General features: G+C 38.5%; 1 protein-coding gene across 1 annotated transcript in view; it reads right to left on the reverse strand.

Annotated features, from left to right (window-relative positions):
• The window catches only part of LOC121381779 (calcitonin gene-related peptide type 1 receptor-like), a 42,649-nt gene extending 26,406 nt beyond the window's left edge, over positions 1-16,243 (reverse strand). Inside the window, exons 1-3 of the mRNA XM_041511132.1 lie at positions 16,193-16,243; positions 14,390-14,834; positions 3,782-3,873 (exon numbers count right to left, since the gene is read on the reverse strand). Coding sequence (XP_041367066.1) covers positions 3,782-3,873; positions 14,390-14,834; positions 16,193-16,243 — 588 coding nt within the window. The remainder of the gene's footprint in view (positions 1-3,781; positions 3,874-14,389; positions 14,835-16,192) is intronic.
• Positions 16,244-17,269: the final 1,026 nt, after the last annotated feature.

A 17,269-nucleotide genomic window follows, 5' to 3' on the forward strand; every position in this document is an offset into this window, starting at 1 on the left:
GAGCTAAATCCCGCCCTAAGTGGATCAAATGACACAGGTAACAAAACTGACTATCACTGGGAGTTAATTTGTTAAACACTTTGTTTCTTCTTCCGATTTAATGTCTGTACATTACTGTATGCTCAGTCAAACTGTTTCTAACAAGGGCTAGCCCTACGCTACAAGGCGTATGTGTATATTATGAGAGTTTCTGAATATATTATTGAACTGCAAAATGAAATTACAGTTGAGACAGTTGCCTATAACCTAGTTACTTTGTTTAGCGGTTTGTAAATACACATATTATAATAATATGTACAAATGTATTAGTGTTGAATATATATGCATAAAACAGTGACGTCACTAGTCTCAAGATTCCCATTTTTTTTTCTACTAGTAAATGGAATTATTTGGTTGTACCTTTTTTATAGGCGTATAGCTGAATGTATAAACAATCGAAAACATAATAAACATTTTTGGCAGGTACCGCCATTATTACAACTTTGACATAACACCTTTAAATAAGATTCTTAATACCTTCAGTCATTAGCTATTGCGGAGAACTAATCTAACTTTTTCCCATTAAAAGAGAAACACGCCCTCCCCGGCATAAGCTGTGACCTACCCAGAGGTAGCACGATGAACGTTGTTACTGACTAAATGGTGCCAATAGTTTCACATGATTACAGAAAAACGAATAATTGTGATTCTTGCCCCATAGGTAAACATGCCCAGCGTGTGGCTAATATAACGTATTCTTGCTATTCAGACAGTAATTTGGAAAATATCTTTCCTCGGTAATAGTAATTTCAAAAACGAATAAGTACCTTGCCTCAGAAAGAGATTTTATGTCGAGATATGCTCTGGGTAAAAAAGCGACAACAAAGGATTGAAATTTGTAATACACCAATAATCGACTGCTAAGCCTAAACGTAATCAGAGTATAGAGTAGACTGTCTTGAGTTGTAGTTGTAGCGTTACGAAGTGTCTTGAGTTGTAGTTGTAGCGTTACGAAGTGTCTTGAGTTGTAGGTGTAGCGTTACGAAGTGTCTTGAGTTGTAGTTGTAGCGTTACGAAGTGTCTTGAGTTGTAGGTGTAGCTTTACGAAGTGTCTTGAGTTGTAGGTGTAGCGTTACGAAGTGTCTTGAGTTGTAGTTGTAGCGTTACGAAGTGTCTTGAGTTGTAGTTGTAGCGTTACGAAGTGTCTTGAGTTGTAGGTGTAGCGTTACGAAGTGTCTTGAGTTGTAGTTGTAGCGTTACGAAGTGTCTTGAGTTGTAGGTGTAGCTTTACGAAGTGTCTTGAATTGTAGTTGTAGCGTTACGAAGTGTCGTGAGTTGTAGGTGTAGCGTTACGAAGTGTCTTGAGTTGTAGGTGTAGTCGTATGTAGTGTGATGAGTTGTAGGTGTAGCGTTACGAAGTGTCTTGAGTTGTAGGTGTAGCGTTACGAAGTGTCTTGAGTTGTAGTTGTAGTCGTATGTAGTGTGATGAGTTGTAAGTGTAGTATGAAGTGTGTTGAGTTGTAGGTGTAGTCGTATGTAGTGTGACGAGTTGTAAGTGTAGTCTTATGAAGTGTGTTGAGTTGTGGTTGTAGTCGTATGTAGTGTAATGAGTTGAAAGTGTAGTCGTATGAAGTGTGTTGAGTTGTAGATGTAGTCGTATGTAGTGTGATGAGTTGTAGGTGTAGCGTTACGAAGTGTCTTGAGTTGTAGTTGTAGCGTATGTAGTGTGATCAGTTGTAAGTGTAGTCGTATGAAGTGTGTTGTGTTATAGGTGTAGTCGTATGTAGTGTGATGAGTTGAAAGTGTAGTCGTATGAAGTGTGTTGAGTTGTGGTTGTAGTCGTATGTAGTGTGATGAGTTGAAAGTGTAGTCGTATGAAGTGTGGTGAGTTGTAGATGTAGTCGTATGTAGTGTGATGAGTTCTAAATGTAGTTGTATGAAGTGTGTTGAGTTGTAGGCGTAGTCGTATGAAGTGTGTTGAGTTGTAGGTGTAGCGTTACGAAGTGTGGTGAGTTGTAGGTGTAGTCGTATGAAGTGTGTTGAGTTGTAGGTGTAGCGTTACGAAGTGTGGTGAGTTGTAGGTGTAGTCGTATGAAGTGTGTTGAGTTGTAGGTGTAGCGTTACGAAGTGTGTTGAGTTGTAGGTGTAGTCGTATGTAGTGTGATGAGTTGTAAGTGTAGTCGTATGTAGTGTGATGAGTTGTAAGTGTAGTCGTATGAAGTGTGTTGAGTTGTAGGCGTAGTCGTATGAAGTGTGTTGAGTTGTAGGTGTAGCGTTACGAAGTGTGGTGAGTTGTAGGTATAGTCGTATGTAGTGTGATGAGTTGTAAGTGTAGTCATATGAAGTGTGTTGAGTTGTAGGCGTAGTCGTATGAAGTGTGTTGAGTTGTAGGTGTAGCGTTACGAAGTGTGTTGAGTTGTAGGTGTAGTCGTATGTAGTGTGATGAGTTTTAAGTGTAGTCGTTTGAAGTGTGTTGAGTTGTAGGTGTAGTCGTATGTAGTGTGTTGAGTTGTAAGTGTAGTCGTATGAAGTGTGTTGAGTTGTAGATGTAGTCGTATGAAGTGTGTTGAGTTGTAGGTGTAGCGTTACGAAGTGGGTTGAGTTGTAGGTGTAGTCGTATGAAGTGTGTTGAGTTGTAGGTGTAGTCGTATGTAGTGTGTTGAGTTGTAGGTGTAGTCATATGAAGTGTGTTGAGTTGTAGGTATAGCGTTACGAAGTGTGTTGAGTTGTAGGTGTAGTCGTATGAAGTGTGTTGAGTTGTAGGTGTAGCGTTACGAAATGTGTTGAGTTGTAGGTGTAGTCGTATGAAGTGTGTTGAGTTGTAGGTATAGCGTTGAGTTGTATGTATAGCGTAACGAAGTGTGTTGAGTTGTAGGTGTAGTCGTATGAAGTGTGTTGAGTTGTAGGTATAGCGTTGAGTTGTAGGTATAGCGTAACGAAGTGTGTTGAGTTGTAGGTGTAGTCGTATGAAGTGTGTTGAGTTGTAGGTATAGCGTTGAGTTGTAGGTATAGCGTAACGAAGTGTGTTGAGTTGTAGGTGTAGTCGTATGAAGTGTGTTGAGTTGTAGGTGTAGCGTTACGAAGTGTGTTGAGTTGTAGATGTAATGTATTGGTGTGAAGTGAGTTGAGTTCTAAATGTAGTGGTATGAAATGTGTTGAGTTGTAGGTGTATCATTATGAAGTGTGTTAAGTTGTAGGTGTAGCGGTATGAAGTGTGTTGAGTTGTAAGTATAGTGGTATGAAGTGTGTTGAGTTGTAGGTGTATCATTATGAAGTGTGTTGAGTTGTAGGTTTAGTCGTTTGAAGTGTGTTGAGTTGTAGGTGTAGCGGTATGAAGTGTGTTGAGTTGTAAGTGTAGTGGTATGAAGTGTGGTCAGTTGTAAGTGTAGCATTATGAAGTATGTTGAGTTGTAAGTGTTTAAGTCGTTTGAAGTGTGTTGAGTTGTAGGTGTAGCGGTATGAAGTGTGTTGAGTTGTAAGTGTAGTGGTATGAAGTGATTTGAGTTGTTCATGTAGCGGCATGAAGTGGTGTGAGTTGTTCATGTAGTGGTATGAACTGATTTGAGGTGTTCGTGTAGCGGTATGAAGTGATTTGAGTTCTTCATGTAGCAGTATGAAGTGATTTGAGTTGTTAATGTAGTGGTATGAATTGATTTGAGTTCTTCATGTAGCGGTATGAAGTGAGTGGAGTTATAAGTGTATCAGTATGAAATGAATTGAATTGTTCATGTAGAGGTATGAAGTGATTTGAGTTGTTAATGCAGTGGTATGACATGAGTTGAGTTATAAATATAGCGAGTACCTGTTTGTCCAGACAAGGTGTGTAGTCCGTCCACTCCTGTCCGTTTATCTTCAGCCAGGTTCCGTTAGCAAGACATGTCTTCAAGGCAAACCCTGTACAAGACATAACATCACTGTATTACCATAACATCACTGTATTACCATCACATCACTGTATTACCATAACATCACTGTATTACCATCACAACCACCCGGAGCCGGTTTAAGGATATATATTTTGCAACCCCTTTAGGGAGAGGGGAAAATGACCTGGGGAAAATAAATGTACACATCACCGCGGGGCCCCCTGAAGCGCAGGGCCCGTAGCACGTGCTAAATGTGTTACTAGAATAAACCGGCTATGCACAATCATCAACCAATTACAAATGTTGGCGGTTTATGTAAAATCATTAAAATAAAACTAAAATTATGCAAACAAAATATAAACTATAGACGCTGAACTAAAAGAAAACATTACCGAATGCTTACAAATAAACAGTGTCACTCAAATATGAGATTATTTGTTGTAAATTGAAAGTAATCCATTTGATATCATATCCACGTCCGCTAAACTAAACACGCACGTATACATATACACAACTGACTCTTGTACAACTTACACACACATTACCTATGTGACCAGAGTAACCAGAGCCGTACCTAGATGTGGAGTGCCGAATGAATGAATGAATGTTTAACGACACCCCAGCACGAAAAATACATCGGCTATTGGGTGTCAAACTATAGTAAAGTCAAAACATGAAATGATGATCAACATCAATATAAAAATTCAATAGTCAAATAAAAATACAGTGTAACGAACTGTACAAAAATACAAATATCACAGATAGATAATATTAAACTTGAGAATGAAAGTCAGAGTCACACAGAAACTGTAATAGAAGTTCTGGATGGAAGCGAAATGATTCCATCACATTACGTTTGCCAAATATATCTTTTCTAGTTTCTCTCAGGTGCTTACACTCCACCAAAATGTGGCGCACGGTCAGAGTACACTTTGTTCAAGATAAATGAATGAGTCAAGTAGGTATGACCGACGCGAGCACGACACAAGATAAATGAATGAGTCAAGTAGGTATGACCGACGCGAGCACGACACAAGATAAATGAATGAGTCAAGTAGGTATGACCGACGCGAGCACGACACAAGATAAATGAATGAGTCAAGTAGGTATGACCGACGCGAGCACGACACAAGATAAATGAATGAGTCAAGTAGGTATGACCGACGCGAGCACGACACAAGATTATTTCATCCTTCCTGTAGAAGACCCGATATTACTGTTACTGTTCCTCGATTCTATGTGTGTACTGTCCACTAATCATTTTCTAAAGGCGAGATTCGTATACCTTCCGAATGGGAGAAAGAAGAGTGTCCCTAATCTTTAAAGGGACAGACCCTAGGTTCAACCCATGAAAATTAACACTGAGTTTAGTTAATCTACAAACCTGTAACACATTTGGATAAAGATCCCATTGAGTGAAACATGAGTCTGTGATTTTGAAATGGTGAATTACCCTCTAAAAATAGACTAAAACTCGACTCCATAACTGTTACCTCTCAGACGCACGTGTGTTTTTAAAAATATGAGAAATGCATTTTGTGATATTAAAAACATCAGGATGACCAAAAGAATTCGAATGTACTGAAATGGATAATCTAAACAATAAAATCTAAGGAAAGTATGATTTTAGTTATCAGAAACGGCTCTAATAGTAAAAACTATGCATTAGTGTTTCAAAACTAGGGTATGTCCCTTTAAGATGTTTCCGACTAGTACAGCCCTTTTAACGACTCCAGTGGTATATTAAACAGCGTTTCTTGTTTGGTATATCAGTGTCTGCATTCCCAAATACTACTAATGGGCTATTGTAGAATTAGCAGGCGCATGGGCAGAGGTGTGTGTGTGTGTGTGCGCGCGCGCGCGTGCGTGCGTGTGTATATGTGTGTATCTGTGTGTGTGTGTGCGCGCGCGCGTGTGTATGTATGCGTGTGGAGAGGTGTGTGTGTGTGTGTGTGGGGGGGGGGGTGTTGAGGTCGAAATCTCCTTGCTCAAAGCTAATTAAATTTTTGTTTATATTTTCGGAGGATGATGGACCGAACTCCATAGAAACTTCCCCTCCTGCCCCGGAATTAGTTACTGGCGAAGTCAGAGACTAAATCCGAGGTGGGCGTGCCTGAACCTCTGTGGATATGGGCACGTAAATAGAGTTCCCATCCCATCCCATCCATAGAAACTTCGATCGCCATAATCCTTGGTCCTTCTTAATTTCCTGCACAAACACATAATTTAAATAACCAGAAAAACGTTAAATATATCAACACTGCATTATAAGGGAACCGATGTATTTAGTGTGTAACTTTACTAGTTAAAAGGCTTTAAGCACTGATAGAAAACTCAAGAAAGTCTCGTTAACAAAACGAAAATGAAGGACCAACCATTATTTAACAGTTCGTTTTGATCATGCAACAGCACGACAGAAACATCAATTTAAAACATAATCATCTTGGAACATTCACGTGTAGTCAACACTTAAATACACATGATTATTTTAATCACACTCCCGTACCTAATTTAAGTACCCCAGCAAATGAATCGACAATGGCAAAGATAAAATTGCGGCCACATGGCCCAATTTGCACGCTGTAACGACATATTGGCTCGCAGGGTCTGGGGTTATTCCACCAAATGCAGTTTAATGACCAGCGCATTATGTGCGTTGATCAAGCAGTAAATACGATTATAAGAAGCTACAACGCTTCGTTTCGACCGCTTAGATGTGTTAGAGCTCTCGTATTATAACTGTCGGCTGGCTACACGGCAAACTCAAAGAGGAACCGACGGTAAGAACATTGCGGAAACACACCAGTTGACGTTAGAAAAGCTTAGCCGTCGGAAGATGGCCACAGCAGAGAGGAGGACAATTGTATATTGAATTGATTTTCAACTTGGGGATGGGTGACTTGTCATCAGAATTCAGGAGAGACGGTGTCCCTCCGTCCGCTCATATTTGCCTATGAATAGCATTGTAATATAACACGTGCAAAGGACACCTGAGTGTTTGACGTAACAGGGCCGTACTCGTGTGTTTTTGTTGAGGTTGGGGTGACGTCAAGGGATACAAAGTTTGTTTTGTTTAACGACACCACTAGAGCACATTGCTGTATTAATCAGCGGCTACTGGATGTCAAACATTTGGTAATTTTTGACACACAGTCTTAACGAGGAAAGCCGACGTCAAGGGATATATGCAACCTTCCAAATACGAAAACATTTGTCTAACTGAATAAGGTTCTGTATTACCGTATCCTGATTCTGTTTGTACAGTGCCATAATTTTGATAGAGTTGTCCCAAGATGCCGCCCCTGGTGAGTTGATATCCGCCTTTATGGCGCAATATATGGGAACGGAATTTAGCTCATTCGGTAGATCGCTCGCTTGGAGTGGTTAGATTCACCCCTGTTCTAACCAGTGCACAACGAAAGATATATCAAACGACTTGGGATAATTGTACAGAAGCCCAAGCAAATATATTAGAAACACTTCAGTTGGACGCCCTTCGTACAGTATGTGGTGCTGTTAGGGGATGAGAAAATATATAGCGAAACTGGATTCAGTCCTTTAAACCAACGTCGTGTATTTCACAAAATATGTACCTTTTATAAAACGGTTAAAGGCATAACTCCACAGTATTTATCATCGCTGGTACCCCAAACAGTTTCTGGAAATCACTCACTCCGTAATGCTGACCAATTGCAATATATTCACGCTAGAACAGAATTATACAGAAAATAGTTTTTACCCTCAGCAGCTTGTGAGTGGAATAGTATTGATGAAAACATAAGACAAATAGAATCTTTTAGAAAATTAAAAAATTGTATATCTCCGCAGATAAATGGATTAAATAAGACATTTGTAGAATTCGGATCACGCCTAAATCAAATAATTCATTGTAGACTTCGTTTAGAATGCAGTGACCTCAACGCTCATAGATATACAAGACATATTTATGATAATTCCATTTGTAGTTGTGGACATCCATATGAAGATACGTTACATTTCCTATTTGTCTGTCCTCTATATGATAACATTCGTACAACAATGTATTTTTATAATGGTGGTTTTGATCTCCATATATTGCTATATGGTAATAATGATTACCCTCTGGACCTTAATTTACGTATAGCAGAATCTATTCATAACTTTTTTGAATTGTCAAAACGCTTCACGTTTTAATTTCTTAAAGCCATTTATCATACATCACATTGCCACTTGCAAGTTTGGCTGCTGTACCGTGGGCGAGCATCACTGATGTAAGTTAATCTTAGGAAATCGGGTATATTTATGTACGTGGGTACGTGTACGCATGGACAAGTATATTAATTTAATGGTCATTTAGACTTGTTTTTATGTTTGAGTGCAAATTATTTAATTGTTTCTATTTCTCTGAAGAACATGTAAACTGATATATGTGTATATTATAAATTGTATGTAACAATGTATGTGTGGAGAGGCATTAATATAGGCCAATGGCCTGTTTGCCAATCCATTTCTTTTGTGAAATAAATATTGTTTAAACCATATCAAACGACTTGGTAGGTGCTATCCTGTCTGTGGGAAAGTGTATATAAAAGATCCCTTGCTGTTAATGGACAAATGTAGCAGATTTCCGCTGAAGATTAAGTCAAAAGTACCAAATGTTTGACATTCAATAACCGATGACTAATTAATCAATGTGCTCTAGTGGTGTCTTGGAACAAAACACATTTACGATATCGCAGTAGCTAGGCCACTGGGTTTAAGGCTGTTTAGATTCTAGGTTCGCATCCCATTACGGGCTACAGCACAGCGTATAACTCAGTGGTGATGTGTCGAATAACTGCATACCATTCTGTCTCGCTCAAAACCAACCATTAGGGCATGTCCTGGTCATGTAATCCAAACAGTTAACACGTGTCAATGATAACCATTAGGGCATGTCCTGGTCACGTAATCCAAATAGTTAACACGTGTCAATGATAACCATTAGGGCATGTCCTGGTCACGTAATCCAAATGATAACCATTAGGGCATGTCCTGGTCATGTGATCCAAATAGTTAACACGTGTCAATGATAACCATTAGGGCATGTCCTGGTCATGTGATCCAAATAGTTCACACGTGTCAATGATAACCATTAGGGCATGTCCTGGTCACGTAATCCAAATAGTTAACACGTGTCAATGATAACCATTAGAGCATGTCTTCGTCACGTAATCCAAATAGTTAACATGTGTCAATGATAACCATTAGGGCATGTCCTGGTCACGTAATCCAAATAGTTAACACGTGTCAATGATAACCATTAGAGCATGTCCTGGTCACGTAATCCAAATAATTAACATGTCCTGGTCATGTAATCCAAATAGTTAACACGTGTCAATGATAACCATTAGGGCATGTCCTGGTCATGTGATCCAAATAGTTAACACGTATCAATGATAACCATTAGGGCATGTCCTGGTCACGTAATCCAAATAGTTAACACGTGTCAATGATAACCATTAGAGCATGTCTTCGTCACGTAATCCAAATAGTTAACATGTGTCAATGATAACCATTAGGGCATGTCCTGGTCACGTAATCCAAATAGTTAACACGTGTCAATGATAACCATTAGAGCATGTCCTGGTCACGTAATCCAAATAATTAACATGTCCTGGTCATGTAATCCAAATAGTTAACACGTGTCAATGATAACCATTAGGGCATGTCCTGGTCATGTGATCCAAATAGTTAACACGTGTCAATGATAACCATTAGGGCATGTCCTGGTCACGTAATCCAAATAGTTAACACGTGTCAATGATAACCATTAGAGCATGTCTTCGTCACGTAATCCAAATAGTTAACACGTGTCAATGATAACCATTAGGGCATGTCCTGGTCACGTAATCCAAATAGTTAACACGTGTCAATGATAACCATTAGAGCATGTCCTGGTCACGTAATCCAAATAGTTAACATGTCCTGGTCATGTAATCCAAATAGTTAACACGTGTCAATGATAACCATTAGGGCATGTCCTGGTCATGTGATCCAAATAGTTAACACGTGTCAATGATAACCATTAGGGCATGTCCTGGTCACGTAATCCAAATAGTTAACACGTGTCAATGATAACCATTAGAGTATGTCTTCGTCACGTAATCCAAATAGTTAACACGTGTCAATGATAACCATTAGGGCATGTCCTGGTCACGTAATCCAAATAGTTAACACGTGTCAATGATAACCATTAGAGCATGTCCTGGTCACGTAATCCAAATAGTTAACATGTCCTGGTCATGTAATCCAAATAGTTAACACGTGTCAATGATAACCATTAGAGCATGTCCTGGTCATGTAATCCAAATAGTTAACACGTGTGAATGATAACCATTAGGGCATGTCTTCGTCACGTAATCCAAATAGTTAACACGTGTCAATGATAACCATTAGGGCATGTCCTGGTCACGTAATCCAAATAGTTAACACGTGTCAATGATAACCATTAGGGCATGTCTTCGTCATGTAATCCAAATAGTTAACAGGTGTCAATGATAACCATTAGAGCATGTCCTGGTCACGTAATCCAAATAGTTAACACGTGTCAATGATAACCATTAGAGCATGTCCTGGTCACGTAATCCAAATAGTTAACACGTGTCAATGATAACCATTAGGGCATGTCCTGGTCACGTAATCCAAATAGTTAACACGTGTCAATGATAACCATTAGGGCATGTCCTGGTCACGTAATCCAAATAGTTAACACGTGTCAATGATAACCATTAGGGCATGTCCTTGTCACGTAATCCAAATAGTTAACACGTGTCAATGATAACCATTAGGGCATGTCCTGGTCACGTAATCCAAATAGTTAACACGTGTCAATGATAACCATTAGGGCATGTCCTGGTCACGCAATCCAAATAGTTAACACGTGTCAATGATAACATGCTTGAACCGTAATTGGATATAAGCTGGAATACCCCCATCCCCTCACCCCCCACAAAAACACACCCCAAAACACCAACCAACAACATTTTTCATTTCATTTCAACATATTTTCGTGCTTCTATCCAATTAAGGTTGAAACACACTGTCCTGGGCACACATTTAAGCTATCTGGGATGTCTGTCCAGGACAGTGTTTCTGTACATCTTGACTACATGATCTCTAATTTAAGTAACGAAGACGTTTTGGTCTTTTAAAAATATTTATGTATGTATTAGTACATTGGGTTTTTATATTATTATTTAACATACATATAGCATTTAGGACCAACAATAAATTGATCTACTTATACTTGTGCAATGAATTCAAGACAATGCAACTCGGAGGTTCAGACACACTGCATTCATAGAAAAACAAAACATTTTCTGGACAATATTCAGTTACATAATGGATCAATACTAAGACCAGCACTATGTATGTTGGCTTTTATATTGCTGCCCTAGCTTTGAATGCAACATACATTTTCTTCTATTACTAGTCGAATAATATCATTAAATGCATCCCATTAAATGCATGGGTTTTACTACTTCTCGAAATGAATATTGTTTGACAATTTCGACTGTCAGATGTATATATATGATATCGTGGGTACCCAGTTGTGGCAAATCGTAAATAACATCGATACGATTCCATAAATCCTACGATACATGTAAAACGTCTCGGAGACGTTCTTCGGAAACAAGGTCTTCGTGACTTCACTTGATACACTCAAAATGATTTCGCGAGACTTTGTTTTAGAAACATCAAAGCCAAAGTATTTGAACAAAGGCAGGTACACACAGCCTGTAGTACTCTAAATGTAAGGAAAACAGGGCCGAATCTAGCGGATAGTGGGGGACAAGAACCACCCATGTCACTCTCGCCCGATAATATGAATTACATAAATGCCCTTTTGTGTGTCAAAGTACCTTTTTATTTTACTGGAGAAGACTCTATATTACTGTTCCTTGATGGTTTCTTTACTGCCCCAAAAGTGATGCGGATGGTTATTCAAATTGCATTGGGATGAATCCAGAAACATTCGACTAAATTTGGTTGCAGACACTAATTTACAATGGGGCGGATCATAGTCCAGTGGCAATGCGCTCGCTTGAAGCGTGGTCGGTCAAGGATTGATTTTTGATATTTTGTTTCGTAGACGTCTCTCTCGATATAAAACACTGCCCTGTCTCCAGAGACCAGTCTCAGAAACAGTATCCAAAACGTTTAACAATATATTATAAAAAGGTCTTCAAAAAAGATTCTGAGACGTCATAGATCCATCGTAGGCTTAGCATAAGGAAGCATTATAAGGAAACAGGATATAACCCAGTGGTGGAGCACTGGACCAAGAGTTTAATTAACAATATGCCTCACACCAGAACAGCCGTAGTTTAAAATATGTCGAGGTGTTGTTAAAGAAAACTTATTTTCCTTTCACAAGCATAACAATAGGAGTATCTCACTTTTGAAATGTTTGGAAAACAAACTGTATATGATGAAGTCGGGAATTAAACCTTTCATTATTTTAATCATTATGTACAGCTTGTTGGTTTTAAATCACAAAGTAGGCGTCACTTAATACGTTTAATAATGCAAAGACAGTCTTGGTGCAAAGTTTGGCAGACCTGAAATTAGTCTGACTGCTTCGAGGTATATTTTATAAAGATTGTCTTCACCACTATAAGGACTATCCCATACTTCTGAGTGATATTACTGAACCGGACTGAAATAAGGCTGTTATACATTTTCAGTATTGTCTGAGACAACTACAAATGAACAATAATGGAACATTCTTCTGAAAGACAGGACGAAGATACTGCAGCCTCTGTTATTACGCAAATCGTGGATGACAAGTTGTAACGGGAAAGAAACTCGATAAGCGCACTAAGCGAGATCGATCCAAGCAAGCGTCCTATGTACTCTCTCCGTTTACCTCAAAAGGAAACCGATGAATTGGCATGCAACTGTATAAAAATAATACTAACATTAAACAAATATATAAAAAAAAAAAAAAAAAAATATATATATAAAAAGAGAAGAATGAAGAAAAAAATCCAATGTTAAGAAATATAAAAAGAGAAGAATGAAGAAAAAAATCCAATGTACATATAAATAAAAACGTTTCTTAATATAGTACCATAAAATTGTATAGATTGAAGCTCGTTTCCGATACAGGGATTAAGGCAAGTGCTCAATAAAGCCAATTACACTTGACCTATTACCAGCAATCAATACCCAACACACAGTGGCGAGAGGAAGAACCACACACTATGCAATGCATCATACTGTTCAATGTGTTTTCACGACGTGCCATTCTACGGTTTCTGTTAGCTATAATCTCTGATTTGACAGTCTTCCTGCAGATAGGTCAGGAAGGATGTATCGTCCTGGGGAGTGGCAGTCTACCTATACACAAAACACACGACAGAGCTTCCTCATAGCAGTCACGATGTTGCACTTCGCGTTGCACATAGATACAAATTTTGATTATGGTAACGGGTTTGTTTTTCAAAATTAGGTCACCAGCAAAACAGTCCCCGGGATTCATCAATGTGAGGTACCTTTTATAATTCCTGAAAATTGTAATTTAGAGCATTGCTAATGTGTCCTTCAGACGCTATGACATCGCACTGGAGACCACCCAACGATACAAATGTAACCACATCTCTCCAATTGAGATATTTCATGTCTTCCACTTAAAACATCTTTCCGTGAACTGACTGCGACATTAATATAATGTATTGCTCACAAATAGGTATCGAGATTTAAAATGAAAAAGATAAAAAGTAGCCATGCATCTTGTTATGGTATCCTGAAGAGCCAAGTCAACAAGTAATTGTCTCGAACGTTACTGAATTTGAAACTTTGTTACAATTTGTATCAGGTTTGGTGCATATTTAGGCTATTGTTTTAGTAAACGAAAATAAATACATGTCAAAACGTGTTTTCAAAATGTATGCAAGATGCGTATTATTGCAGTGTTTTCGTTTTGGTTGTGGGGTTGTTTTTTTTTGTTTTTTTTTTACCGCAGCTATAACTTTAAACTGGCGTAAAAAAAAAAAAAAAAAAAAAAAAAAATAGAGCCGTTTTTAGAGGAAGAATGTAGGGGCGATGCATTCAGACGTATACGTTCTACTTAAAAGTGCCTGTTCTCTCCAGCTGGAAAACACCTTATTCTAATGTGGCCTGGTTTTTGTTTTACTCCCTAGTAATTCTGGTGCGGGACGTAGCCCAGTGGTTAAGCGCTCGATTGATGAGCAGTGGGACTAGAATCGATTCCCATGATGGCATCGGTGAGCCCACTGTGTTATATCTCGTTCCAGGCAGTGTTCCACAACTTATGTAACACATGACGTGGTATATACTATCCTGTCTGTGGGATGCAGCATATAAAAGATCCATTTCTGCAAATAGGAAAGAGTAACCAATTATTTTATCACTCACTAACCTTCTGCCCTGGACACACAGTCCAGATTAGCGTGTTTGAACCTCCATTGGATATAAGCACGAAAATAACTACAAATGAATGAATGAATGAATGAATAAAACAGCAACATAAAAAGTAACTACAACTACATTTAACGTACTTGTTGGTACGGAGTACTGAAGGAAGCTTGGACAACTGAGCTGACTCAGTGTTCCTGGAGATGTATCCTCCCAACATCCGTAACCATCCCACGTCCGTTTACACGTCCCGTTCTGGCTTCGAGGGGTATCAGTCTGCGCCGTGCAACATTCCTCCGCGGCGAAACAGCACATTTTCCATCTGTCACACTGCGCAGAGGTCAAGGTCGAACAGATTATAGCCGTCATGGTATCGTTATTTAAATCGGGGAGTAGCACATCACCTTTAGCAAACAGAGATCCGTTGACGTTAGCAGTTAAATAGAATGAGGTCAAGTTAGGTAGTAAAATTTTAGACTGGAACAAGAAGAAGTAACACCACGCGCATGTGTACAATCGGAAGTCGTTCGGTTTCTGCATCTGGTATTTATTCCGACACACATCCACGGCCACGTTGGACGAAATTAACTGAAAGAAGATGAAACATTCATTATTGTAGCTGCAAATACCATTTTACATTTATGTCTATGATCAATACATGTAACTACCAACTAATACACCCCACACACAAAATCATGAATACCGGTAATTAACTTTTAAAAATCTCAAAATTGTAATCTGCTACCACTGGGCGTAAACAGTGGTTCTGCCTATGAAACATTAGCTATACACTTTTGATAATATTTACTGACTAACATCACAGACCGTTATATATATATATATATGACAAAAACAATAAGTCCCAATAAGGGACATTTCTACATTAGTGGTTGCCCTAATGTTACAAGTCACTAAAGGGGCAGGGCAGATTGTTTATTCTTTCTTCAAAACTTCATACCAAAGAATGCTAATCGACATTTACTATTACATTAGAGATAGAGAGGGTGTAATAGATCCAGAGGCATATCCATTCTCTTTTAACGGAATGGAGCAAAACGTATAAAAATATCATATTATCTTGGAATGTACTGCTTCTAGAAATGTATCGGGGACAATATAAACTTATAAAAAGCAACCGTTTTCCCTTGATTTTGCATTTAATTTTGTTTTACCAATAAGTAGTACACAAGTACAGATTGGCCAACCAAGAGACAAGCATATCAATTTTGCAATTATTGTTGTTTTAAAAAAGTAATCATGGATTCGTTGTACATTGGGGTTCTATTGGGATATTTGCATCTCTCTAGAAGGAGTGCATCAAATGAACTATGAGGCCAAGGGATTGAAATCTCCCGAGGGGGAAACTATTTAACAGAACATCATGAAACGATGCGTGCTCAATTAGCATGTTTCCACCATCACAAGCAAGAGTATATGTCGCCAGGGCATACTGAACAGAGCATGCTCTAAAAAGTGTTTCATGCTAATTTACTTATTCACAATAATTCCAAACCATAATAGGAAAATGCTGTTTGGGGATTCTTAAAAAACACATACTAGAAAAACAGAAAGTATTTTTCTGGTAAAATATATTTGAAGCGCAAAGCATATAAGAATCAGCACATGTTAAATGGTTATTAAAATTAATTAAATAGTATAATTTAAATAAAAGCATACATGAAACAAAGAAAACAAATTAGCAGACAAGAAAGACGTTAAAATATAAATATGACGGATAGTGTAATAAAAATTAATAAGGAGATTACATGAAGAGCATAAAAGCAATAAAAAGACGACGAAATACGCAAATACACGACAACAGAAAAAAACACAGAATGACAATGTATGTAAATATCCGATCATAACCTCAGAAAAAATATATAACTAACCGATCATAACCCGACAGACAAAACGACAAAATACGTAAATATCCGATCATAACTCACCAAGAAGATAATCCCTAGTCGCCACACGGGCGCAATTGGAGCCGCGGTCATTTCTTCGTCCAAAAATACAAGACCAGTGCAGCTACATCCAACAGCTCACTCTACATAGTTCCTGCAATAGAGACGATCACTCATTTTTAGAGTCGATAAAAACTGATTTCTTGTCAGCGGAATTACCTCGGATGAGCACAGCAGCCCTTTAATAACTGCCAACATGGCGGGAAAGAGTTCAGCGTTATTGAAAATCAACTTGTTTTGTCAACTCGTTCGCTCCGGTCCCTGGCGAGACTGGGAGTTTATCAAGTAACTAACCCTGGTTATTAAGTGGCGATAAACTCAACGGATAACGATTGAGGGAAATAACACAATTAAGAATATTAATACAAAGAGTGTATTACCAGCGTGAACATATCCATCCACGCAAAGTGCAAAACAACGCCATAATTGAAACAGGGGGTTGATTTGTTGAGGATCATAAAAGTAATATATAACCAATTAAAATGTGTTTTTTTCTCTATTTTTGTCCATGTGTCTAGTTTAAAGGGACTATCCAGAGTGTACTATATTGTAAGATTTTAAAATCATTTTGATCGTGTCATTAAATACACACGTTTAAGGAACACAGTGATTTATTTGGCCATATAGATATAAGGAAATCTTTTATTTAACGATGCACTCAACATATTTTATTTAGAGTTATAGGCGTCAGGCATATAGTTGAGGACCACACAGATATATAAAGAGGAAACCCGCTGTCGCTACTTCATGGGCCACTCTTTTCGATTAGCAGCAATGGATCTTTTATATGCACCATCCCACAGACAAAATAGTACATACCACGGAATTTGTTACACCAATTGTAGAACTGTGGCTGGAACGAGAAATAGCCCAATGAGGCCACTGACGGGGTTCGATCCTAAACCGACCGCGCAGCAAGCGATCGCATTACCACTGGGCTACGTCCCGCTCCTCATATGAATATAAGAACGGCCACTTCACCCACGAGTCTGAGAAGAAATCCCTTGCCACCACACAAGGGTTGCCAGCTGATACAAGAGCTATTTTCTGTATACTTCA

The sequence above is a fragment of the Gigantopelta aegis genome, chromosome 9, assembly GCF_016097555.1.
Source record: "Gigantopelta aegis isolate Gae_Host chromosome 9, Gae_host_genome, whole genome shotgun sequence".
Classification (NCBI taxonomy): domain Eukaryota; kingdom Metazoa; phylum Mollusca; class Gastropoda; order Neomphalida; family Peltospiridae; genus Gigantopelta; species Gigantopelta aegis.